This window comes from Vipera berus, assembly GCF_964194415.1.
Source record: "Vipera berus genome assembly, chromosome: 3".
Taxonomy (NCBI): domain Eukaryota; kingdom Metazoa; phylum Chordata; class Lepidosauria; order Squamata; family Viperidae; genus Vipera; species Vipera berus.
Window position 1 is genome coordinate 180,373,955 of NC_138204.1, and position 27,832 is coordinate 180,401,786.

A 27,832-nucleotide genomic window follows, 5' to 3' on the forward strand; every position below is an offset into this window, starting at 1 on the left:
GAAGCTGGGGAAGTTTGCTGTAAAATTAAGATTTTTTTCCCGATGCTCACTTGCTTATGTCCTTCAGAGAAAAAAATATTCTCTTGCTTTCAAAGTATGTGCTATAAACTGCAAAATCTAATTCTGGAAAAAGGAAGGAGAAAGCATTCACCACAGTCCATTGCCATAAGTGGGAGCACATACACTTAAATCAAAAGTTAGTTGAGTCAGACAAGGTTTAAGATTTTCAATAAATTATTTTTACAATGACTATAAAAGTTACATAGGACCCAGAGTCTAACTAGACGGAAACATTTTACATTTCCTGAATTGCTGACACTTCTTGAAAAGTAAAGCTGAAAATCAGATGTCTGGCGAAATATATGTATGTGACGTATTAAAATATTCTAATAAGTATTTAGTAAAATAATCAGTGATTCTATACATTTATTTGCATTATTTAATAAGTCACCAGGAGGTGACATGAGAAAAAATATAGCTAATTTTATTTTCCTAAAAATAGTAACATTCCCAAGAAAATTCTATTTATGTTTTGAATATACTGAACAATGATTCTGAGACAACTCTGTTTCTTTTATCACATTTTAAATAAAATGTTGTTGGAAAATTATTAAACATGTAAAATAATTTTACAGAGTTTATAAATGATTCTAACTTGAAAGCCTAAGAACCTCTCTGATATTTCATGGAAGCGTGGATGTCACTTGATATTACTGTATATTTTATTCCCAAAGTCAAAGGTAGTTTCTGATCCTTAGATAAATAAAAAACACCATACACAAATACACATACACACACATAAGGGCTTGGAGGAGGATTGTAGGAATTTAAAAAGAATTATTTCTAAGGAAAATCTCAAAAGGTAATATATCACAATAAATAACTTGTTCACCAGTCATGGAATGCTGATTGCCTAGGTTTGGGACAGTATAACATTTTATTATTGGTTCTTCTTTGATAGGACTTTTTAAAATGTAGTTACATATAAATATATATGTTTACATGAATACAGTGTAATACTATGCCTGATTACATAGTTCATCTTCATTCAGATATGTCCCCAGGCTGATTGCTGGGACTAAATATGTCAGCAATAATTCTCTGATCCTCTCTCTTTTACAAGAGATTCATTTATGACATTTGCATCATCTCAACCCATGGAAATGAATCTCTGTTAGCACTACAAGGTAAGCTTCCACCTAGAACAGACCATCAAATCTATCATCTACTGTTTTGACCCATTTGACAGAGATGTCAAGTGACGGAATTAAACCAGATATTCAGGAGACTGAACTACCAATCTAACAAGATCAATTAGTGTATTTACCTCAATTCCCAGGAAGGAATGATTAAAAGAACAGACCACAACAAGAAAATAGCAATGGTTGTCTCATAATGATTGTCAGATAATGGCCCCACTTTAAGCCATTATTAATAATCTACACAAGATACTGGGTAAGGACATTGTATTTTTTCAAGCTTAGAATGTTAGGCCCATATCTGCATACAAGCAGCCACCCATCCTGAAATAGACTCTCACAAGCAACAAGAAATAATAGGACAATGAGACCAATGGGAAATAAGCCCCCATAACAAACCCAGATGTGTACTTTGCTCCCACATATATACTAGCAGCACCATCCCAATATGTATGGGCATAATCTTAGATGTATCGTCTCATGGTCTTCCACCAAAGTGATAAATGCCATAATTTGCTGACAATTTATTTTTTATTTGTTTAATTGTTAAATGTGTTTGTTGCCCATCTAGCTGCAAGGCAACTCTGGGCAGCTTACAACCTCAAAATAAAGCCATAAGTATATATATATTCCCGGATATTGCCAGTAGTAATAGGTTCATTTGGTGCAATCCCAAAATAATTAGGGCACTACTTGAACACCACCAGCACTGACAAATTCACCATCAATCAATTGCAAAAGGTAGCTTTTCTTGAAACAACTTACATACATATCTGTACTACCAAGTATCCTCATCTGCCTATCCCAAGTCCTTGGAAAGGACTCGATAGGCAAGCAAAATGCCAAATCCAGTCTGAACATATGGCTGACTATGCAATGAAAAATCACAGTGAAAATACAGATTATAACTAAGACTAAAAGATGGTGAGGAGAGGAGCAGAATGTACAGGTGGGAGCTGTTATTAGTCGATCAATCACCTCCAGTGTGGTAACTCCCCCATTAGGCCCCAAGCCATCTGGTAGAGCCAGATCTTTAGGCTCTTGCAGATGAGGATCATGGGAGCCAATCTGTTCCAAAGGGCCAGGGCCACAGCAGAGAAGGCTCTTCTCCTGGTCCCCGCCAGCCAGAACAACTTGACTGACGGGTTCCACAGCAGGCCTCCTCTGCCAGGATGGGTGGGGCGGGACAGTCCTATAGGATGTCCCTCTAGATTCCACAAAAGGAAAACAAGACAAACTTTATGAAAAAGAATTAATAAATGCAAGTTTGGCATTAAGGCTGAGCAATCTGACCTGGTTTGATGGGTTAGGGTTGGGGTTTTAATATGTTTTTAATTACTGTTTTAAACTTGGGCATAATATTTAATCGTTTTTTAACTTTTGTATTCTGTTTTTATATTTATTGCCCTGTACACCGCCCTGAGTCCTTCGGGAGAAGGGCGGTATAAAAATATAATAAATAAATAAATAAACCAGGGGAAAACACTTCAACCTCAGAGGACACTCTTGGAAGTGTCTGTTTTGGAAAAGAGTGACTTTAAAAGCACCATTAAGTGAGAAATTATTGAATTTAAGTGTATGATAAGTTTTCAAGCAACACTAATGTGAATATAAAGAGTTTTTACGCATTATCATAGTTGATTGGAAAAGCACTTACGATCTGTCTCACAGGTAACCTGTACCTGCATTACCAACCTATTCTCCTCTTCCCTTACCCTGCCCACCTCCCCCCAACTTAAATCCTATCTCAGTCTAGCCATTTTATGCATATAGCATGAAGTGAACTGTAGCTCACAAAAGCTTGTGCCTCTTAATAGCATTTGTTAGTTGGAAAAAGTGCTATATAGATCCCTTCTGATTTTTTTTCATTCTTAAGAGATACGATCTTCAACTCTCAGAATTCTCAACTTTCATAGCAAGAGCTGAGAATTTTGGGTAATGACATCTTTTGCAGAAGGCTGTTTTAGGAGAATCAGGAGATACAGCCCTGATGTACCATTGTGGTGAAGTGCCATCCAAATGTCCTTGAAACTGCAAAAAATCATATTCAGCTGGCATGAGAGTTGGTGTTTTTACTGTCAGTCTCTACCCAGTCTCTGTTCTTCTATTGATAGTAACTGCTAGTCACTTTACTTCCTTCCAAAGTAATGAAAGGAAGCCTAACAAGTCGTAGACAACTTTTAGCTGTCCTTGATCACTGTTGAAATAAATGGCATTTGTATAACTCAGGACAACTTAAGGCTATTTCTTAATTGCTTCAGTATAAATAAAAATAAAGAAAAGAAACAAGAATATATTATAAAAGATATTTTTTTTAAAGCTCAGTATTTTTTAATCACAGCATTAATTTTAACCATGAGGAATTAATATTGGTCAGTGTTTCTATTACACTGATAAACAGCCAATTCATAAGTAAAATTAAGGGCACCGTCAATCCAAAATTGCAAGTCTAGACTGATGCCATTTTTCTTTTATATTTAAATGAATAAAATAAAAGTAAAATAAAAAGTATTTTTAATTGCTCATTTTTTAAAAAAAATGTACATTTGGAAATACTGGGAACATATTGCTTCGTTCATAGGCTGTAGATGAGATGTAGGCAAGATTGTGGGGATATGGCAGGAAAAAGTTACCAGTGTATATTTGGGCATAGTTTGGTGCAAGTAGGAAAAGTCTCTATGACTTAAGAAATACAACATTGTTCATAGTCAGAATAATCTGTTTTAAAATTTGAAACAAAATGAAACTCTGTACAAAAAGACCAGTAATTGAACTTTATTAGAGAGTGTCAAAATATATTGCCCCCTTTAAATGAAACTATTCTCTCATTTTTCCAGGAGATGGAGCTGTGGATTTTAAATTGTAGGCTGGTGGTACTTATAAGGAAAGACTCTAGGCACATCCTACACCCAAGTTTCTTTCTCTCAGACATTTTAAAAAGAAAAAATGCTGCTGCATAATTTTAATGTGAGTTGAAAGGTGCTCATTTCTGCATTTAACAGTAGGGATAGTAGACTAAAAATAAGCAGATAATCTCTAAATATTTTTAAAAATGCAGCAGTATGTTATTTCTATTGTGTATTCCAGGATGTTTGTGTGTCAGTGTGTGAATGAGGTGTATGTCCACTTGTAGATGATAGATAGATAGATAGATAGATAGATAGATAGATAGATAGATAGATAGATCATAATTCAGTGTCCTTATAGAAATGCATGTCATTGAGTCGAGACCTTCCTTTAAGTTTACCAACACATGGACAATACAAACCTTACTCTGTGTGTGTGTGTGTGTGTGTGTGTGTACACACACACACACACAAGTACAGTAAACATAATACAGAAGACAAAAGATATAGGAGCCCAAAAAACCATTTTGTGAGACATCCCATTTATAAGTCCTTGTCAAATATAGATATCAAATATAGCCATCAGAGGACTTCACCTATTGTGAATTTCTAACTGAATTAGTGTGTTTTTGTATATGAGTGGTCTGCAGAATGTCCTTAAACTTGATTCTTTTATTCATCATTGCTTTTTAATGGAAGGGCAGAAGTTGTATCTAAATGACGTCTGACAACAGTGAGAAGATGAAAAAAAAATCGTCCTGTCAGTCGGTTCTTACTTTCCTGATCTCTGACAGGTTGTTTACATCCTTTGTTCCGTTCATTCCGGCGCACAAAGGGAGCCATGAGACTTTTCATCAGATCTGAAAGCCAGCCGGAATCACACTGCTTCTGAAAGATCAAGACAGTAAACTTTTCAGCGGATCTTGTTTCTAGATGTCTTTATAGGCTCACACCCTTTTTGGGTGTGGCTTCGTACTCGATGGGGCGAATCAGTTTAAAGCCAGAGAGTCATTTTTGAATTCTTGATGCACTCACTGCTGAAATGCTTTTACAAAAAAAAAGTGTCTGGCTTCTAAACTTTTGTTTTTCTATCTGCATGAGAATTGTTCTGCCGTCGAATCTCTTCTTTCCCATATTGACACCGTGCTTTTGAAGCTTGAATAAGGGGAGGTTGGTTTTAATTGCGGGATCAGATCTCCAGGACCATATTAACGTAATCCACTTAGAGGGGCAGAATTAAAAAGGAATCCCTTAGCCACACAATTTTTGGGCGCGCCCTTTCCTGTGGTGACTTTCCCCGTCGCCCTTTGCAACTTCTCTTCTACTTCTCAAAGGTGTGGAGCATTTGTATTCTATTTGAAACGTACGTCAATATGACGGAAAGCAATCCTGACGAGGCGACGTGGGGGAAAAGGAAACGGGGAGAAAAGTGCGCCCGAACGTTCATTTGGCGCTTTCTGTCATTTTCTCACTGCCCTACTTTGAATTCTCCGCGCTCTGCTATGAAGATCTTTGCTTCTAATTCTTTCATCCTCTTTCTCAGGATTTAGGGAAGAATGCTGATGAGCTTGATCACCTTCCCCATCAGCTTTCACCGCTGCCCTTGCGGGCCACTCCCAAGTAGCATTTGGCTGAAGAGAGACTAAGTTGATGGAGGTGGGTTCAAAAGTTGATGGGGGTGGATTCCTTGAAGACTTATGTTTTCTCCCTGCTGCCTCCCCCTCCGTGTAAGTAGGCAAAAGGACCTTTGTTTCTGGCCCCAATCCAATTCTAGACCTTACTGTGGTTAAGCTGCCTGGAAAGCAATAGGATTTCAATTACTCTTAATGTCAATGCGTTTGTTTCTTTGGCTTCTGTGAAAGGTGGATCCAGATCCTAAACCTATTGATTCAGAGGTGCAAAATGAATTCTTCCCAAGAAAATGGGTAGAGGAGTTCAGTATTAATCCCAACAGACTTTTGATCCCAAGGTATGTAGTTAACATAATCTGTAGGAAGAAGGAGATTAAGGTGCATCTGATTGAAAACAGAAATTAAATTTAAATTCAATTTAAGTTAAATTTACTTAAAGCCCAGCTCAATAAACTCACAGATTTAGATATCAAATGCTCCAACCTTAATTATACTTGGAAATAAGACGGGAGATCATGCTAGTTTTAGGGAAGCTAATTTTGTTCAGACATCAGTGGTGCATCTTCCAAGTAAATGTGATTAAACTAGGAATGCCACATTTCATTTAAACTGTTGAGAAAAGGAATCAAGACTATTAGGTCAGATAATCGCCAGATGAAATAAATTTCTTTTAGAAAAAGAAAGAAAAGCCTGAATCTATTATTTTGTTATTTGTTGTGGATGTGTCAAAGAAATTAAGAACATTTCCCAAATTATGTGAAGCTTTTGTTGCTGTGAAGCTCTTTAATCTTTATAAAATATGCTGTGCTATTGTACTATGGTTATTCATACATTCATGCCAGATTGTATAGAGGAGAAAGGGGAGTTTGGGACTATTGGTAATATGTGGTAATGTTTTGCTTTTTTGTTGCTATTTTAAAATAGACAGTTGAATCAATAATCTATTGAACTGTTATGAGGTGTTTCTGGAATATCTTAACTGCAGTAAATATAGAGATCATGAGTTCTAGTCCCACTTTAGGCATAAGGCCAACTGGGTGACCTTTGGCCAGTCTCTCTCTCTCTCTCTCTCTCTCTCTCTCTCTCTCTCTCTCTCTCCTCCCTCTCTCTCTCCTCCCCCCCTCTCTCTCTCCTCCCCCCCCTCCCGGCCCTATAAAGAAGAAAATGGCAAGCCACTATCTGAAAATCTTGTCAACAAAACTTCAGGAACTAGCCCAGAACCAGAAGTTAAGACTAGCTCAAAGGTACCAAAATAAAATAAATGCCTCTTGATTTAAAAAAGAATTTTTTTCTTTTTCTTTTTGTTTTCTTTCTTTCTTTCTTTCTTTCTTTCTTTCTTCTTTCTTCTTTCTTTCTTTCTTTCTTTCTAGCTGAGAATTAATTTATGGTATGAACTTTTTCACTGGACTAACCTGCAGGAGTCTGATACACATATTGACAAATGTTATGTATTATCTTATTGTTCTGTTGACTTGTGGGTAAAGGGACAAACCTTATTCTTTGGCAGATATGTGAGGGGACTGGGAACCCATATTGCAAGTGCAATGACATATTGATGACCTTTTTCATAAGTAGAAGTAATTTACCTTCATAAAGAGAAAAAAACTGCACAATTATGAATTAGCTGAATTAGTTTCTAGAATAAACAAACAAAAGGTGCTAACAATATGTAGGTAGTCTGAACCACCATTTTAACCACCATTTGGGATTCCCATCTTTCACTAATCAGATGCTTTTAGTGACATGCCATATTGAGGCCTGTTAATATTGAAAGGATTGGACCTAAATGCTGCCTGTAAATCTGTGAAGGTCAACCTCCCCACCTACCCCATCCCCAACCCTTGTGGCAGACCAGAGCCTGACTAGGGAGAAACTTTGCAAGTCTTGACGTGAATTTCCTGCTTTTGTAATGCGTCATAATTCTCTCAGCTTCGCCTGCTGGCCAAAATTGCAAATTGAAGTACCACCCCCCCCCCCCAGTCTAGGAAAGTTCACCGGCAGTTTACATTTCTTTGACATAATGACCAAGTTGCTTGATTTGTTAGAGGCTTCCCTTGCTCACCCTAAAGACTCTGTTGCTCGCAGTCAAGGTAATGAAAAAATGGACATTTGACTTCGGCAGTGACACGGGCTGAGTTTCCATTAAACCAGGTAATGAGAGGTTGGGCAGATGTGTTTTCATTGCACCATAAGAGAAACGTAGTTTTAAAAGCCTGACAACTTCCCAGAAGCAATCAGCAGAAGTTTATGACTGCATAAACCACAAAGACCATTCCTCGGGTATTTTTTTTAAAAGTCCCACATTTAAACCATCTATAAATTCCACCGACTTCCAAACTAAAGTTGGTGGCGACTATTAAACAGCTTCCGTTCTCCAATGACTACAACAGAAACACTGCAACCGTGGAAACGAGATATCTTAGGCAAAAAAATGATGATGATGATGATGATGATGATTGAGGACCATATCATGTTTCTGGAGGTGGGTTGAAGAGAGAAGTTTCGGGAAAACTTGAACGTTTGATGGGAGGGAAGACGAGGGGATATTGCCAAACAGAGAGACGGTTGTCGGGGATGAGGAGAAAGAGTCGGACAGATAATTAAGGGAGGGAGGGAGAGGGGGAATTCCGTGCGTTTGAGGAGGAAGTCAGTGACCAGCTTAGGGGATAAACCAATAGGGAGAATCCTGGAGACACCACCTCCCGCAAATCCCATTATTTAAGACATGCCCTTGCCCTTTCCATTTGGACAGATCCACCTGTCCAAAAAGTGAACCAGCCTCAATCACTCAGCTCCTTTACTATTTCCTACAGGAAATCCTCTACTGAAATTGAGGAAACGCCCCTCTTTTCAGAGGTGGTTCCCCAGCAAAGTGCTCCTCTACCCGAATCCAGTTACAGAAGGAAAGCGTGATCCTGCATACTGCTGAGGTGGTTTGGGTGCAGGGAGCAAAATCTCAGTTTTAGGATCCTAGTGAAAATGGAACGGTTTTCTAAGAATCGGGGCCAGTGCCTTAACGTGCGTGGGATTTAGTGCTACAAGAGAGGCAGAAGGCTTTTTGATAGGTTTATCTTGTTCCTTATTCAGGGTAAGGCTTCGATAGGGACTCCCATGTCCACGGAGTCTGAGCTAGAGAGAAAGCTCTCTTCTCAGCCGTTGCAAACGAGGGAGGTTTTATTGCTACTTGGCTTCTCTGCCAGGTGAAAAATCCAGACAGAGTCGGCTGTCGCCTGCGCCTGCTCTTTGCTGGAACAAGACACCCAACTGTTCTGATGCTGCCATTCAAAAGCGAGGTTCTGTGGCAAACCTCATTTGTGAATCTATTACAGAGATTAATAGATTATTTCTTCTTTTTCAACTAATTCTCAGTGGGGAAATTTAACCATATGGTAAGGAGAGAATTAGAATTTCATCACATTAGAGCAAAATGTAATGAAAAGAGTCCAACACCTGGGGCCAACTGAGAAAGACACAATTAAAGATTTTTTTTTAAAAAAAAAATGAAACCAGAGAAATTGAACATCTCATAACCTTTGGTTATTCTATCACATAAGATCTGGTGAAAGCCTTAGAAATATTCTTCAATGATGTCATTAAAATGTGAGGGGAAAAAACCAAATCCTGCCACTATCCTCCTTTAAAGAGAGAGCATGAAATAAAAACAAAAATGGTTTGTGTTCCTTGGAAGGGATCAGATGGGTACACACTAAACATAAGAGTTGGCTCCAAGACTTTATTGTTCCACATCCTTTAAAAATAACAACTATGTAGAAAGCCACACTAATAATACACCTGAAACTCCCGGGCTAGATGACAGAATTGGTCCTACAACTCTTAAAAGTCTGAGGTTTGAAGGGTTAGGAGTTTAGAATAAAATTGGCGTCCAAGTTCTCGTTTGTTAGAAAGTGAAAGTTGTGGGCGGAGAAGCTGGAGCGGATCCCCTCCCCCATTAATTAAAAGCTTAACTATTAATTGTACGTCTGCTCCATATAGAAAACAGAGAGACTGTGATGACTCTGGGAGGGGGTGAATATGGGGGGGGGGGCGAGGTGAGTGGCGAGGAAAAGATGGAAACGTCTTGCCCAAAAGAGGAAGCGAGAGAAACGCGCTTGAAGTGAACCTCGGCGAGATAAATGGGTTGAGGCCAAGGTGAAGTCGGATGACACGTAAGCAGGCCAGCAGGTCCTCCTCCGTCGCAAAGAACGGAGCGGGGCGTGAAGAAGGTTGGCGCGGCCGAACGTCAGTCTGGCGACGGCACAAAGTTCGCTGAAGTCCGCTGGCTGTCAGTCTTCGTGGGTGGGTGGCGGGGCGAAGTGTGCAGCAAGCTCTTGCCCTCCGCTTTTTTCCCCTTTTCTTTCTCCTTCACCCTGCCATCGCCGCCCCGTAATTTGCTGAAGGAGGGAAAGAGCATCCTTCGCCCCAGCTCGGGCTTTTAAGTGTGCTTATTGAGGAGTGAAAGTCGCCACACCTGTCAGGCTGTAAAGGCAGTTGTTGGCTTCCTAATAGGACACAACGCCTTGCAAACATATGCGTTAAGCTGTTCCCACAGATGGCAGGGAGAATAATGGAGCAAGGAGCCTTTTATAAAGCGTGAGCTGCCGCCTGTCTTCTCCTCCTCCTCCAGACCGGTGTGAAATGCAAACTCTCCAGACTCAGGGGCCAAGCCTAGCGCCCGGGCTCGTTTGTTACCGTTTTAATCCTATTAATTAAAACGTTAACCTGATTGGGTAGAAAGCTCTGTCCCAACAGGCGAGGCTTCTTCATAATAACCTTCTCCGCGAGATAATGAGGTAAAAGACTTCCCCCGTCTGTGGTGGCGGCAGTTAGCAGCAGCAGCGGTGGCGGCAGCAACAGCAACAGCGGGAGTACCAGCCGCCGCCGCCGCCGCCGCCTTCAGCCAGCGAGCGAGCGAGCGAGCGAAGAGCGAGCGCTCCTGCTCTCTTTTCTTCTTTTTCTCTTTTCTCTCCCTCTCACTTGGTGAGTCCGGGCAATCCCCCGAAGGTGAATCCAAGCAAGGGAAAAGGTGCCGAGAGCCTGCCGGAGGCTCACAATGCCTTAGTCCTGGGAGAGAAGCGCTGAGAGCAAGCGAGGCGACGAGCGAGACAGACGCGCACTGAGGGAAAGAGAAAGAACGCGCGCCAAAGCGGCCTGCCTGCGAGACACTGGAACAGCGGGGAGAAGAAGGTGACAGGGGCAGGACGAGGAGCCGCGCTCTCGACCCAGGCAAGCCCCCGACCCGGGGCGTTGAAGGACCAGAGCGGGGGAGGGGGCGTGGGAGAGGGAGGAGTTGGAGGAGGGGAACCCGCCGGTCGGGACTATGGAGAGGGCGCTAAGCCTGGCTTCAGACGAAGACTTGTTCCACAAGAGCCTCAGCGCCTCGGCCAAGAGAATGGAGTCTGCCTTTCGTTCGCCCCCGGGGCTCGACCTGGCCGCCCACCAGCAACAGCAGCGCGAGTCGCGGCAAGCGCCGTCGCCTCTCAGCTGCTACGAGCCGGCCGACTCCGAGGTGCTGCTGAGGGAGAGCGCGGCGGGGGCACTGGTGGCCGGGGACCCGCTGGGCGGCTCGGTCTGCGTCAAGTACGGGCAGAGCACGACCAGCCGCAGCTCGGTAGCCGAGAGCAGCGGCGGCGAGCAAAGCCCGGACGACGACAGCGACGGGCGCTGCGAGTTACTGCTGCGGGGCCCCGGCGGGGGTAGCGGCTCCGGAGTCGTCGTCAGCTCTGGGGGCGCCCTACTCAAGGCGCCGGAGGGCGGCGCCTGCTCCAATAGCCACCACGGCGGCGGCGGCGGCGGCAAGAAGTCCAAGGAGCAGAAGGCGCTGCGGCTCAACATCAACGCCCGCGAGCGGAGGCGCATGCACGACCTGAACGACGCGCTCGACGAGTTGAGGGCCGTCATCCCTTACGCTCACAGCCCCTCGGTGCGGAAGCTCTCCAAGATCGCCACGCTTCTCCTGGCCAAGAACTATATCCTTATGCAGGCGCAGGCCCTCGATGAGATGCGCCGCCTTGTCGCTTATCTCAACCAGGGCCAGGCTATTTCGGCGGCCTCGCTGCCCTCTTCGGCGGCGGCTGCAGCTGCCGCGGCGGCCGCTTTGCACCCGGCTCTCGGGGCCTATGAGCAGGCGGCGGCAGGCTACCCTTTCAGTGCCGGCCTGCCGCCCGCCACCTCTTGCCCGGAGAAATGTGCCATTTTCAATAGCGTCTCGTCCAGTCTCTGCAAACAGTGCACGGAGAAGCCTTAAAAGAGACACGAACTTCTGTCCGATCCCTTCGTCGTTTGTCACAGTACTTCCTTGGCCGGACTTTGCTGCAGCCGCCTTTAAGGGGATGGTCATGGGGTTGATGTGGGGAATTCAGTGCAACCGAGACCTCAGAGAAGGTGAACACACACAATCGCATTTCCCCCCCGAAAAGGTGTATGGGGTGTGTGTGGGGGTGGGGAGGGTGAAATGTGATCATGGAGAACTCGGAAATTCGGCGAAAATCTGTATGCTACATCGTTTCTTTAAGACTTCCAACTTTGGAGAACTTTTGCTATCGGCAACCAAGGTTTGGGAAAATTGCTCGGTTTCAGCAAGGGAAACAGGTGTCAGGAAGCAAACTGGATTGTAAACTCCGACAAATCAAGAAGGGCACTTAAAAGGGGTTTTTAAAAATGTTATTTTATTTCATTGCTTCTGAGCCAGAGAACATGCAAACTTGAAACGTAGACTTCCTGAAATTAGATATGTGCAAAAATTGCTCTGAAATTCCTTGCATTTTTATTTGTTCTGAACTTTTGAGCCTGTGAAAGTGAGCAAAGTTTTGGCAGAGAGTGTTTACTTAAGATGTAAAAACTGTTCACATGGCTGAAGTATTGCAGGTTGATTATTATTTTTAAAGATGTGCACCTTGTTTCTTTTCACTTTGCAATGCTATGTGGACCAGAACACATATTTATTTCAGTGATCTTTTCATTGACAATGTTCATCCTGTGTTAAAAGTTATGTGTGCTTTTTACTTTTCAAACGCTTCTTGAAAATCTCATTAACTTAAACTTTGTGCCAAGTGTTTAAAACATTTGATTTGCCAAGGATGTTTGAACCAGAAATCTTGATGTATCCAAACTGCTGAGGTTTATGAAAGGTCATCTGGATTTTTAAGTTGCATCATCCCTGTATTTATAAATTGAGCTTTAATAAATTGCTTCAGTCCAAAAATGAGGGGAGAAGTGTTTTCTTAACTGCTGAATGAACTGGACTGTGGTGAATAAACAAACTTTTTGCAACATGCAAAAAAATGTTTTAATTACTATCACCATAAGGCACAGGCAATAGTTCTTGTCAAGAATATGCCAAAGATTTTTCATGTGGCAGTGTTTGATTTTTCTGGAATAAAGCTAGGTTTTTTAAAATGTAAAAGTTATTTTAGGTGAAAGTAGACATTTCAGTGTTTATAAGAAGGGTTACATATATTTTACCTTCAGAATGATAGAAATTGGAAAAGTAAAGGAGTGTTTACCTCAAAAATATATTTGAAAATTAATACTATAGTTTTGTTTTCTCATACAGTTCAAAACAATTTAAGCTGAAGTGCATGAATTTTAAACTGATCCAGTTAAATGAAACCCAGCATTCCTCTTAACCCTAGCCACATTTATTTGTAGGTGCTCCACTGATTCCAGTATTTTTTTTTTCCCTTTGGTTAAGCATGCTTGGCATTGTAAGATGGAAAATAACTTTTAATCTGTGTCAACCAAACAGGCTGTGATAAGTAACTAGGGTTTTATTTAAGTAATTTTGTTTCCAACTGTAAAAGTAATTCCAATGAATTAAACTAAATGAAACATTTAATTTAGATCTGGGCCTAAATCTAACTCTGTTTACATTAATATGATTTGGGGCTAGGACAAATAATGGAATATGAACTGTTGTTCGACAGAACTGGTCCATAGATACAGCTCTTAATAAGTACAGTTCCTGAAAACCTTTATCTTCTCTGCTTCAGTCCTGAAATCTTTGAGCTTTGGTATTTCCAGCTACTTCCTATAATCCAAATTTGGTCTGCCAGCTTTGGATAGGCAAAACGACTGTTCTGAAAGCTCCTTGGCAGGTCATGGACATATAAAGAGTGATCTACATGAAAATAGGTCAGTAAGAGGACGGCAGTGATTGATGTATGGTCGGTTGTATGTATATCTATGTCAGAAAAATAGCTTTTATTAAAATATTTTGAACAAATCTTCATCCCACCTTTATTTGTAAGAGGAGTAGAAAGAAGTCAAGCACCCCCGCAATTCTCTTTGCTCTGTTCAGACACCCGCAAAAAGGCAACAGACTCGTTAAGAAGAGTAACTCACCAAGCTACTCTTACTCTACTCAGAAGGCGAGGAAACTTGCGTGCAGGTGAGCCTTCACCTTGGCTTCCTGGAAGAGAAAAAAAAAGGTGGTGCTCTAATAAGGGTCGCTGGAGGGAAACCTCCGTTTTGTCCATAGGATTGTGCTCCAGTTTCGTACGGAAAAGTTCTGGACTCTGACGCTTAAGGTGGACATACCTAGAAAAACTTTAGGAAGTGCCGCAGGCGGTGAGTCTCCGTGACCTATCGAATCCCAGGATCCGATCAGATCCACCTTTCCCAGGGAAGCCCGCCAGTCCATTCGACTAGGAGGGCGAACGTTTCTCACGTGCCCGCCCACGCGCTTGCGATCCCGAGATCATCTGGGGGAGCGAGCTTGTCTCCTATCGTCAGTGTCTACCTCGACTGGGTCAGCATTCGTACTTCCCTCGGCCTTCTTTCTGGGAATGCCCTCAAATGCTCCAGGGGATGGAGGGGGAGGAGGAACACCGGATAAAGATTTTCTGCTCCACTTCTCATAAAAAAAGATTAATTAATCAGAACCTGTAACTTTTCAGGAATAATAACTGTATAGTGGAGTGAAAGTAGCTAGACAAGGGTGAGCAACTCACCCTGAGGCGTCAGGAGAAACCATCTCTCAATATTTACCAGACAAAGCCTGGGTGCGTCTGATTATGATTATTAAAACAATTTCCATGGCGATGTCTAATATTATGTTAATTTGAAAACAACTGTGTATGAAAACTGTCTACTATAATACCTAAATTCATTTAATGAAACACGTCGTTAAGGCAATTAGACCTCCTGGATGTGATTAAGGAACATAATTACGACACTGTTCTGCGCCGTAATTGGGTGTCTTTAATCAAGGGGTAAAGCGATCAGCAGAACAGCCATTAGTTTGTATTGTTCTGTTCCTGCTGTCCATCATCCTGATTAGGAATCAAACGCAGCCGAAAGCTTGTTTGTCCTTTCCACGACCAGACATACCCACCACATGACAGACCGAGTCAGATTTAAATCGCCTGGATTCCCCTCTTCAGGAAAAGACAGCCCTCAAAGACGAGCAGACCCCTTGATTCAAGTTGGACGGGGGCGGGGGGGGCGGGGAGGAGTGGAGCGAAGGGCTAAAGAAAGGGCAAAACTGGGAAATGGGGGGCGGGCTGGAAACATTTAGCGAATAACCTCTTGGTCAAGCCAAAAGATTCCGGAAAAGCTGCTTTTGCAGTTTCTCCTTACCGCTCTTTTTGGTATAGCTGTTCTCTATGGCCTCAGTTCAAAACAAGGTCTTAGGGTTACAAACGGGGTGGGTGTTATCAGTTTTAGGAAGCAAACTTCGCATCTCACACTGCGCGGGAAGAAACGTAGCTGTGGCAGTACCGGATCGCCAGCTTTCCTTCGGCTCCGCTGAGTTTAGATTGTGAGGACCAGAAGATTCCCTTAGGGCTTGAATTTTTGCCTTTTCCGGGATGCTGTGAATAGAGCCTTAGACTTTAGGGCACACTGGTCTTTTCTTTTCATTTCCCCTTTTTCTCGGCCCAGCTCCGTTTTTTGCTGTAGCAGGAAGCAAAAGTTCAAGGACTACTGGAACAAGAGAAGAAGGCTTTCCGTCAACTCAGCGAGCGTTTTTCGCTCCTGTGTCCCGCTTTCTTTTCCACTCTCCTTTCCGCTAAGTACTCAGTGGATTTGTCTGTTAGTGGTTTTTGTGACGGCGGAGCTCAGGGTGGTGACAACCAACCTCTAGTTCGGTCGAAAGTTTCCGATTTGCTGGGGGAAGGGAGACCAGGCTTGTTCCTTTTCAACGTTCACTTTCTCTTCTTGAAAACGAGTGGGGAAGGGTTAACACCTGCCGGAGGTGGGGAGAGGGACAGGGAAGAAGAAAGTTTCCGATCTCTTTCCCAAAGCCTGTTTCAAGGCTTTTCTTTGACCTCTCCTGTAATTACTGGCGCTTTAACTCCTTATATAAAATGTGAGACAACGGTAGCGACTTGGATGTTTTAAACCCACCGCTCCTATTACAACGCCTAACCACCAAGGACCCACCCGCAGTTCCTCAGCCTGGCTCCAGACGTGCGAGGAGCAGCTGATCTTGTTTCCTCCCTCCTCGCCCGCCGACATGCGTGCCACCCTTTCCCCCTCCTCTTCCTTATTTGACGGATCACTTCATCAGAAATGAAGATTCCCCTTCAAGAGCCTCGGTTTCACTGAAGCCACCCCGCCAAACTAGGGACGCCCATCCCATCCCGACATACCCCCTTCCTTTTTCACCTTGGCTGCCAAGGCGAGCTCCCTCCCTCCCTCTCCTCTCCCTCCCTCACCCCCGTTCTAATCCCGCGATTGTCCCAGCGTGAGTGACATTGACTTTCCTAATATAATGACTTATGAAAGATATAATCATGTGTTAAATTGAATCCTCCGTTTAACTGTTAATGGTGTGCTCTGGGCACATTTACGTATTAGATGCTATGGTAACTAATTACCAGTAGAAAAAGGATAATACACATTGCAGACTTTGACAAATAATTATGAGTGTTCACATCCCTGCTAGCAGTCAGTTGCGGCGGATCTGCTGGAATGAGTAAGTGAATAAATGAAAGGATGGGTAAGTGAACTTGCGTGCACGGAAGGGATGAGATAATGACTAGCGGTCAAGTGATTTTTCTTATTAAAAATCGTTAATGAAAAAGTGATTTAGGATGGGGGCGGAGGAGAAATAGAAGAGAATGTGTGGAAACTGCCTCTAAATGTAATTAAAAGAGAGCAGTAAAGGCCAAAACGTATTTATTTGAATTTTAAACATTGTTGAAAGGAATTAAGCACGTGCTAAAAAGTTTGCAGAATAGGCATAGTCGATTCTATCCTGTCCACTGGGGAAAGCGAGATGTGTGTGGGACATTCGTGCTTCTTAAAAAAGAGTTCTTTAGCAACTGGGCCGTTTCTGTACCCGTAACTTTACTTTAAATGACCTTCTAACCAAACAGCCGAGACTCGGTGACTCTTCAAGGGTCTTTCTGTAAATAATTAAACGTCTCCAGAGTTAAGATTACTGTATGTTTGAACATAAGGAAGAGAGAGAGAGAGAGAGGTTGGAGGCTAGGCGGTGATTTTTTTAAAAAAATAATAATATAATCACTTCCCACATTTTCGAGTGGGCCAAATCCTCGTGATTTTGTGAGAAAGAGAAATCCGCCTCTACTGCGTGCGCTCTTTTGGACGCGATTAGCGACGGCCGCTCCGTCCGCCCTCACCCTCCGTTCTGCCGCGTCGCCGGCGCTTGCTAATGGCTCAGAGACTCGAAGGTTCCCTTCGGTCTCGCCTTCTTTTCTTTCCTCCTCCAATGAGGACGCCGTAAAGCGTCTCTTTCCCGCCCCCTTGGAAGAAAAAGTGGAGCCACCCTTTCGGTCCCGCCACCTCAGTCCAGCGCTCGGGAGATTATCTTATTGTTTCCATGCGCCGTGACCCCGCCTCTTCTCCAGGGTTACCGAAGGACTTGTAGCAAAGGAAGCCAGCTCGCAAGAGAAGCGGTTGCTCGGTTTCGTCACACTTCTTTCTGGCAAGCTTCGCTTCGCTTCAGCGTTGCTTTCTAAAGCCAAGTGATATCCGAGGCTGGGCAGTTTCTTTTTTCTTTTCCAAGCGGCGGCCAGTGTCCCCTTTCCTTCGGGATGAGCGTAGGGAAGTTTCTCTCTCTCTCTCTTTCCACCCCCCCTCCCACCTTGGTCCCGATAGGTTTACCGCAGAGAAATGCCTCTCCCCGTGGGCGCCTACATACAGGAGAGGCGGAATACGGCTGATTTCAAGAGAAGGAGCTTCTAAAGCCGAAGGGATCGAGGCAGCCTCTTTGCCTTCCAATGCAGCCTTCCTCGCCCGATTCGAAAGGGCTTGGCAGCGGTCTCTCTTCCGTAGGCTCTTGATTGAAAACTTCCTTCTTCCGAGGCTTCTCGCGTCTTTTCACCCGCGCTTCCGATCCTCGAGTCCAAAACCGCGTCCCACTGCCTCGTATCCTAAGGATTAATTAGTTCCCGGGTTTGGGCCAAAATGGGTCCCCTTGAATTTCACTGTTAGCGCCCGTTTCCTGAAGAAACGGAGCTGTGGCAGATTGGTAGCGTTTACTACTGTATTTGAAAGCATTTCCTGGGAAGGGGGGGGAGAAAAACCCCCTCCCTTGCAGTCTGCTGGTAAGAGAAGGCGTTCCCTATTGGGCTGAGCGCTCGTTTAGCAACGCCTTGACTCGAAAGGGGTTAAAATCTCCCACAAGAGAGATTTGACAATTGCCCTTGCCTGTTCAGCAGGAACACAAGAGATGCGCAGAAAAATGTGGCCGTCGAAGTTGTGGTGTGTTCGGAGCATTTTTATTCCTGCATTTTAAAATTCACACTCTCTCTTACACACAAACAAACACACACACACACACACACACACACACACTTGGAAGTGTGAATAATTTGAAATGGTAGTTGGAGAAAATAGTGTAGCTAAAAGGTAAGAGTGCTTTATGTAACTAATGAACAAGGTTTTTTTTAAAAAAAAATGTTTCTTTTTACATTCACCTGTGTTCATTTACTTGGGAATCATATTCCTTGAGGCTAAGTTAACTTTTGAAAACAAAGGAACATATTGACAGTGCCTGAGGATCTTTAAAATTTGTGTTCCAAGAAGTTTGCTTTCAGCAAACATTTCCTATTTTTACTGCTTTCATTCACCCACTTTTTATTGATATAAGTGTTTATACATGAAAGCATTTTGGCAGACAGCATCATTTTTTTCTACATTACTGTTTGAAAATGTCCTGCATTTTCTAAAATGACTGATCTATGGCCTTATCACTACAGTCTAACTTGGCATGAAGATCATAGGATTACTTGAAAGACAAATCTTAAATAATTGGTATATATATGTGTGTGTGTGTGTGTGTGTGTGTGTGTATGTGTATGTATGTATATATATGTATATGTGTGTATATATGTGTATATATGTGTATATATATGTATATATATGTATATATATAGGTATATATGTGTATATATATATATATATATATATATATATATATATATATATATATATATATATATATATGTATATGTATATATATATATGAACTGTACTTTGAGATGTGCTATCACACAATACAATTTATTTATAACCTTAATTATTACCTAAAAGAACAGAGTAAATTATAAGCAAGTTGTCTTTCATCTGAATAAGTTCATCTATATGAGACTTGAAATCCTAGGAAACATTTTTTGTAGGATATTAGAAAAAACAGCCAGCCAAATTATAGTTCTACTTATATAAATCACTTTGAGAAATTGGTTTGAACATGGGTAATGTTGAATAAGTGTTAGAGTAGTCACAAGGCAAGAAATAACAGAAATATTGACTTCCTGCCTCCTCCAGATTAATAAATTATATTCAAACAGCTGGAAAGGGCAAGTGGTGAACATCATCTTCAATGATACACTAATTTATTTACTAATCCATAACAGATAACCTGAATTTTTGAAAAGCATTTCAACAAGGCAAATATATATCATTTGTAAAACAAATAAACAAACTTGCCCATGGAATTTATTTATTCCAGCAATAGTTCCTTAATATACATGGATTTCTTTTTTTTTTATTGAAAAGTTTTACAATACATTTTTTTAACAAAACAAAACCCCTCCCAACCCCCTCCCCTCTCCCCAACCCTCCCCAACACCTCCCTCCCTTCCCCCTCCCCCTCCCCGACTTCCCAGAGCTAAATACAGGGTATAAAAATACAAACAATCATAATCTACCTTATGCAAACAACAATAAACTATTAAATCTATCGCACTTTAACTCTTATAAAATAACTACAAGCAATGTAAATATCACATCAATACTTATTCAACTGCTAGGTGAAACTTTTTAGTCCCATATTTATTCTGGATATAATCAATCCATTTTTTCCACTCCACAATATACATGGATTTCAAATTAGAATTCAAGTATATTATTCTTATTATAAAAAATTACACAGGTACAAACACATCAAGATTTAGAACATTGCATTAATATCTAAACATAATAGATTTCATTACTCTTGGTAATAAAGTGATATAATTTAAAAATATGAGTACCTAATTATGACATTTTCAGTGTTTTAACTTTATCTTTTCACTAATTAATGAGTACCTTACCAGAAGTTTACAAAGAGAAAGGCAAAAGCTTTGTCTGTACCCCATGATACATTTGATAAATAATCTGTGAAACCTCATGATTATAGGGAAAATCTTTAACCAGAATGTTTCCTATTTCCTGTATGAATATAGTACACCACATTTTTGTAAACACTGAGATATTTGAAATATGTAGGCATATGATTATCTTTAAATGAAAGTTAAGTTAAATGATCTTTACCTCCATGTCATATGTAATTATTCAGATATGTATTTTTTCAGGAAAATATTAGCTTTTCCTGTTATTAGCTGTTACTAATATATGGTGTAAGAGCAAACAAAACAGTTATTAAAAATTCACCAGCAGTTGACATTTTAATGCAATATTTATGTTGGATTTCAACATAATATTGGTCAATATTCCAATTGCTATAGTTATGCAGTAGTTTTTTTCTTTGACGTCATCTAGCACACATCAGTTATAATAATATGGCCACATGACTTCCAAATGCTACAAAGGAGAGTTTCTTTATTAGATTTGTACCTTTTCTTCATGGACCTTTAGATGATATGTTTAGTATCCCTCTTCCTGCAAAAATAATGATGTAATGTAGGCTGAGAGACAATGACTGGTCCAAAGACACCAGGCCTAGAAGAAGCTATTAAGCAGCTGACCATGACTAGATTTATAATTCCTCCTAATGGGCCACTTCTCTTTTAGTCATTGACTTTGTAATCCAAGGACTCCAGAGTGAATTAGCTTGGGGACATCATTATCAATATGTTAGTTGGTTAATCTTGTAGTTTCTTACATTACTAACAGTATATTAAGAAAATCTTAGATAAGAAGCACAATAGTTGTCCAATATGTGACCACTGGAAACACCATACAAGAGGCAAACTAGGAGATCTATCTGGTTATTTTTTTTTAATTCCATGTGCAGTGCTCTTAGAATGATCAGTTAGCATCATTTATGGGTACCTTCCATAAATCCACATGCAAATGTAAAAGCCATAACATTGGAGAAGCAGAATAAAGCAAATGGGATAAAATGTGTCAAAAAGTACATAAAGACAAAATGTTAAAAGTTTTTTTTTAAAAAAACCCAGTAACGTTGAACATATACAGAGCCTTGGTGGAGCAGTGGGCTAATGCCTCCTTAAGTAACACTAGCTGCCTGCAATTAGTGCAGGTTTGCATCCCACCAGGCTCAAGGTTGACTCAGCCTTCCATCCTTAGGTAGGTAAAATGAGGACCCAGATTGTTGGGGGCAATTAAGCTGACTTTGTAATAATGCCGCTTGGGGGTTGTGTGAAAGCCCTAATAAGCAGGCATATACATAGAATGAAAGCTACTGCTAAGTTTGTAAGCTGCCCTGAGTCTTCCGAGAAGGGCGGGATATAAATGGAATTAAAATAAATAAAAAATAAAAACATTTCTTCCATTGTTTTACTTGAATTTGAGGTGGTAAGAGGAATAGAATAAGAAGTTATATATGGATGACATAGCCCAAAAGTTGTGCATTTCTTTCAAAAATTGAACGTTTAGAAAATAGAAATTAAAAAATAGAATAACTTTTTCTTTGCATCCATTCGATAATTTCTGATTCTTGGAGACTATATGTACAAGTTCTTGTAGTTTTCTAAGGTTTTTCAAAAGTAGTTTGCAATTGCTTCTTTCCTAGGACTGAAAAAAAGTAACTGGCCCAAGGTTACACAGCTGGCTTTGTAGTAAAGGTGGGACAGAACTCATGGTCTCAGTTTCTAGTCTGATGCCATAACCACTACACCAAACTGTCTTTCTCTCTCTCTCTCTCTCTCTCTGTATGTATGTATGTATGTATGTATGTATGTATGTACATATATATATTAAAAATCCTCCAGAATCATATTCCCTTAAGAAATGCACCATTGTATCCAATTCTTATTTTAGCCTATGCAAAATAACATGGCTGATAGGATTAAAAATTAATCAGTTAACAGGTCACCGTCTTCCTCCTTCACTTCATAACTAATCATTGTGACTAGAACAGTGATACACTTATCAATTAAAGATAATAGCTAGAATGGAATTTTAGTGGGAGGATCAAACTGGAGTTTTCATTGTCTTCACCAAGCAGGTTTTTTTTCACCATTCATTAGAATTTCTGATATCTTTCTGAAATTGTGTAGATTATTATTATTATACAAATTAGACTGCTAGTATGAAGCAGTGGGATAATTAATTGGGATTAAGAAATGACATTAGTGTCTCAAAAAGGCTTTTATTTGTAAATATATTTTAGGAAAAATATTTAATTGTACTATTTTGTCATGATACAATAAAAAAAATCAACCACCACTTTAAAAACTAGAATAGGTATAAGTCAAGCATCTACTATATAACGGGTAAAAGGTCCTTTATTAATGCAAAAATAGTAAATTAAAACATAATTGCATTATTTCACTATTACAAGTGAAATCTACTCGTGCCAATCCATAAATAATATTCCACTGCCCGTTTTGGGAAAAAGAAGGTAAAATGACAGAGCACAATCTAGCTAATATAAAGCATAATAGGCCAGCTGTACATCAATTAAAAATTAATATAATTCATTCTGCTATTAAAACCTAATGTATATGAATCTGTTTCTTTAATTTTAAAAGGTTGCTTAACTTTCTGGAAACAATCCTGGAAACTTCTTTTAAAAAATAGGTCCTATTGAAATTGGACCTTTCCTTTCCAAATTTATTACCTTTCCATTGCCAAAAGAAATAGAACCTATTGAAAATGAACTGAATTTATTCCTTAGCAGATGGCTACTTCTTTTAATATTACCAATAAGTTTGGAACCACTAGTTAATCCTATTTCATAAAGGACAACAGTTTCTAAGATTGGAACAAATATATTGTACTGTACAGTATATAAACTTTTCTTAATTGTTGTGTTTTGGACTATTCAGTTTTTATGATTCTTCAAGAGGTGTTTATTTGATTTCATTTTTGTGGAATGTTTACCAGTACCCTTAAGAAACTATGAAAGTCTTTTCCCATTACTAAACTGAAGAACTTTCTCTCAATGCGTGAGGTAGCATAAAACAATGCTGGCATAAGATTTGCTCTCATCACTGCCATTTCCTGCCCTTCCAAGACTTTGCCAAACAATTTTGTAATGGTTTCTGAGTGTACATTCATCAGAGGGAAACTTTTCTCAATACATCATAGTTTGAATGAGAAAGCATACATAAATCAGGGCACTGCAGCAAAAGGAGCTGGATTTCAGGTCGGCCTGCTTTCTCTAAACTGGTTTGTCTACCCTCTCTCCTACATTTCTAGGTATCTCCCAGATTTTAAAAATATGAAATTAAAAAAAATGTATGGAGGATGCCAGAGAGAAGGCAAGAAGGTCCTATGATTATGCAACCCACAGAGCAGAATTTTTAAGCTTTGCTGGAGCCCTAGAATTCTGTGAGTACTTGCTAAGTCCCATTATAGACTACGGGCAAAAAAGGTCCCTTGAAAGAAGCCATTTTTCTGTTTCTGGAGCTTTCCTCTTGATCAGCCTCCTTCTTGACCAGATTTTTTTTTAACTAATAGGTTGTGTCTTTTAAATATTTGAATCCTGCTATAAATCTGGGTGGATGAAACTAACTGGTTGCTGAGCTACTAGGTTTCTTATTTCCACTTGTGAATAGAAGATGAAATTAGTGTTTGAAAATAATAAATATAAAGAAATTGCAAATAAGCAGACAATCAAATTAATGCCTAGTTCAATCTCACTCATTATTCTCTGGATACTACAATTAGAAAAAGCAGGATTGCAGCAAACTAAAATAAAGTTCCATTTCAGAATACTGTTAGAACATATTAAGGGGGAAAACACGTCCTCTTTTCTTCTGCTTCTGAAATAGTTGGGGTCTGCTCTCCTTATTTCTTCTTAGGAAGCCAGAAGAGAAGTTGATATCCAGAAAAGACGGATGTTGATGGGCATGAAAGAAGTAGAGGAAGTCAAGTGCTAATGGTGAGAACAATCAGCCAAGGCAGAAATTGGCTAACAACCAGTGGGAAGAGAAGTTGGCTAACAATCAGTGGGATGAGGGTGCACCAACACTTCTCAACATACCCAAAGCACACCTCTGATCTACAACAGTTCAACTAGTCACACTTACCTGATTCTCATTTTTTTATTTTACTCAAAACATTAAAATAAAAACTCCAAAAAAAGAAAAAAATACAAAACCAAAACAAAGCTAAACAAGACTACACCGAAAAAAGTGCATAAAAAGAAAAAACAAAGACATATACATAAATTGTCACTCCTAGTTGAGTACTGATATATTTCAAAAATAACTCCTCCACCTTTGCAAAAAAGGCACTCAATTTATAAATTTCTACATTACTGTTTACCCAACGCACTTAGCTTGACATCTTTCTACTATATGAAAACATAGTTAACAGTTAAAACCAACAGCTAAATTAAACTTCAAAACCTTCTGTTAACAATTCATTTATTGTATTTCACTTGCAGAAAGTCAACAATGGCTTCTGGTCTACCATAATTCACCACAATCATTCTCTCTGATCTGTCCAGGGTCAAATATCCTCGACTGATTCTTAATAATAAGGCTTTTTCTTAAGATATTAATTGGGATGCATTGTAACAATTGGATTTTATTCTCCAAAGTCAGAAGTCTCTGTTGTGTGTATCTCCACAACATTTGTTGTACAAAAGTCTCCTGTAAATTGTAACATCTCTTTTCCAATTAGGTATAATAAATCTGTTCCCCAATTATCCTCAAAAAGTCGAGTTCATCACTGATCAATTCTATCAATTTTGAGTCTTTAGAATCCTTACCTTTCTTGGAGCCCTCTAACTTGCATTTTCCAAGTCCACCTCATCTTTCAGGTATGCCAGCAGCAAATTATATTCTAATCCATCTAATTGTAAATCTTGTTTTAGCACTGTTATTTGCATCTGGTTAACAATTTCTAAAAACATCGTTACTTTATCAAGCTTTTTATCTAAATTTTCAAGTTGAACTTGTAAGTTGAAAAGTATTTTCTGCCCAGCTTATCCAATAAACTTTGTCTTGATAAATTGCTTGCATTTTGATTATTTTGATATAGTCCAAAATACTTAGTAGTTTAACTTTTACAGCTGAAACTTTTACAGCTAGTCATAAGCAGCTCCTTTCAAAGATAGGAAAAGCATCATAACAGATTAGTCTCAAAAAACATTATGAAGAGCTTTCAGCAAGAGAGATTTCTGTCAGAAATTAAAAAAAAATATAAGACCAGAATTTTAAAAAAATCCTGTAGTGAAAGTTTGGTATTAATGTAAATTGAATCATTTTTTTTTCTCATTATCCAAAACTTGCTGAGTCTTCCATGTGGAAAAGAAGTGATTTACAACAGCTAATAAAACAATACAAAGAATATAAATAAAACCTTTAAGATCCAGTAGGGGGTTAAATTAGATCAACATTCAATCAATCAGTTAACATTTGAAAGTAAACATCAAAAGGTAAAAAAATCTTTGCAGAATGAAGTGCCTTGCTGAGATGAAGACAAATTCCTTTGTCTGTTTTGCTCATATTTTTTCAATCCACCTTAATTTACTGCAGTATCCATATAAGGAGAGTCTTCTGAGTCCTCTTTCCCATCTTCTTCATATCAAGATAGTTATAGAGAATATATAAAGAGGATGGGAAGGGGTTTGTCAGAGTTTATCTATATTTTTAGCAAGTTTCCCAACTTTTGCCAAATGCTGTAACATAGTGAAAGAATTAGACTCCCCAGTAGAAGGAAACTGTTGGCCAATCTCACTGTACACATGTTGTACTTTGATAATACATTCAAAGTGACAATAAAGTTATCATCATAATAAAGGTTCATTTATTCAACAGAAGTACCTTAACCTGGAAAAGCATTTAGGTTTTTTGACATTTTGTTTCTATGCCAGGCATGTCAAACTCACAACGTCACGTGATGTCGTATCGGAACTTTTTCCCCATTGCCAGCAATGGGGTGGGCATAGTTTTGGCGTGATGCATCTGGCCCACAGGATGGCAGTTTGACATGCCTGTTCTATGTGAATGTAGGAATGAACGATAAATCCTTGTTATTATAACTTAGGCTGGCAATAGCAGGATATAAATAACAGCAGTACTTATTATTGGGATTTTTCAAGAAACAATAGAAAAAGTTACCCTTATTTATATTTACTCTGAATTATGTCTCACCAGAATGAGACATAATTACCTTCCCAAAAATACGTTTAGGATTTTAGTTCTAGAATCAAGAAGACCAGTGGATCCATGGATGAGTCAGAATTACTTGTGAGACTTTACTATGATAAAAACATGAATTTACATAGAATTTACATTACTTGTGAGACTTTAGTATCATAAAAACATGAATTTACATAGAATTTACATTACTTGTGAGACTTTAGTATCATAAAAACATGAATTTACATAGAATTTACTTAGAATTTATGTCTACCTCTCATTCTTTTTTGCACAAAAAAGCACAACCTGTGATAATATTTGAAACAATAACAATGAAAATACAGTAAAACTGTAAAGGCACCTATAAAGACAAATGTTACATTATATTTAATAAAAGACAGAAGAGGGGGTCATGTTATTCACCAAAGCACCAGAGGGCAGGACAAGAAACAATGGTTGGAAACTGATCAAAGAGAGAAGCAACCTGGAATTAAGGAGAAACTTCCTGACAGTGAGGACAATTAACCAGTGGAACAACTTACCCCCAGAAATTGTGGGCGCTCCCTCAATGGGGATTTTTAAGAAAAAGCTAGACAATCACTTGGCTGAGATGGTATAGGTTTTCCTGTTTGAAGAATCCCAAGGACTCTTTCAGATTCTATTCTATTCTATTCTATTCTATTCTATTCTATTCTATTCTATTCTATTCTATTCTATTCTATTCTATTCTATTCTATTCTATTCTATTCTATTCTATTCTATTCTATTCTATTCTATTCTATTCTGAATAAGATAGTTATATAAGCAATAGAGGTTCTGTACTAAGACCGAAGCTTATAGCGAAAAATAATGTCAGAATCTGGTAATAAAATACCCAAGCCTATTCTATCCTTGTCCTGTCCAAGTTGTTTGTCTTCCATTATTTCCATATCAAAATAAACCAACACTAAAATCAAGAAAAGTTTAATTTCATTCATTGCAAAGAATCTGCCAGGACATATGCTGCTTCCAGAACCAAAAGGCATTAGAAAATATTTCAGCTTCCTTCCCTGTTTGAAGAAGGTTGTTTTCTTCTTGCCATTCTCCACATAGCGGTCAAATTTATAGGTCTGGAAGAAAAATGAAAATAGTGGTTACAAAGATACTACATGGCCCTAAAAAGCAGGAAAAACGTCTTTTTGTTGTTGTTTATAATCACTGCTTTTTTTGTAAAAAAACACCCCCAAAAGGTGCTGGAACTCACACACGCCATGCAACCTGCCTTGCCTACCCTACAAGGTTCCATCCAAAAAGGGTGCTGGAACTCTGTTCTGGGCGTTCTATGACAAAAGAAGCCCTGTTTATAATACTTCTAGAAGGCAAGTAAGGCCACACTTATGTCTTAAGCCTCAAAATGTGGTACTCTTGTCTCAGACCAGACCCTACAGCTCTGAAACTTATTTTATGAACAGGTTTCCTATGCTTTA

At 39.7% G+C, this 27,832-nt stretch overlaps 2 protein-coding genes across 2 annotated transcripts in view; one reads left to right on the forward strand and one right to left on the reverse strand.

Moving 5' to 3' along the window:
• Window positions 1-10,962: 10,962 nt before the first annotated feature.
• On the forward strand, window positions 10,963-13,094 carry BHLHE22 (basic helix-loop-helix family member e22). The gene has a single exon (XM_081325888.1). It carries the CDS (start codon window positions 10,994-10,996, stop codon window positions 11,918-11,920), a length of 927 nt encoding a protein of 308 aa, XP_081182014.1. The 5' UTR covers window positions 10,963-10,993; the 3' UTR covers window positions 11,921-13,094.
• A 13,153-nt stretch (window positions 13,095-26,247) lies between these two features.
• CYP7B1 (cytochrome P450 family 7 subfamily B member 1) overlaps window positions 26,248-27,832 on the reverse strand; it is a 108,293-nt gene continuing 106,708 nt past the window's right edge. The window contains exon 6 of the mRNA XM_081322787.1: window positions 26,248-27,475. Within this exon, the coding sequence (XP_081178913.1) occupies window positions 27,188-27,475 (288 nt within the window). The 3' untranslated portion in view covers window positions 26,248-27,187. The remainder of the gene's footprint in view (window positions 27,476-27,832) is intronic.

Excerpts from the sequence above, each read along its gene's own strand:
- BHLHE22 (XM_081325888.1), top strand. The coding sequence starts at position 10,994 with ATGGAGAGGGCGCTAAGCCTGGCTTCAGACGAAGACTTGTTCCACAAG.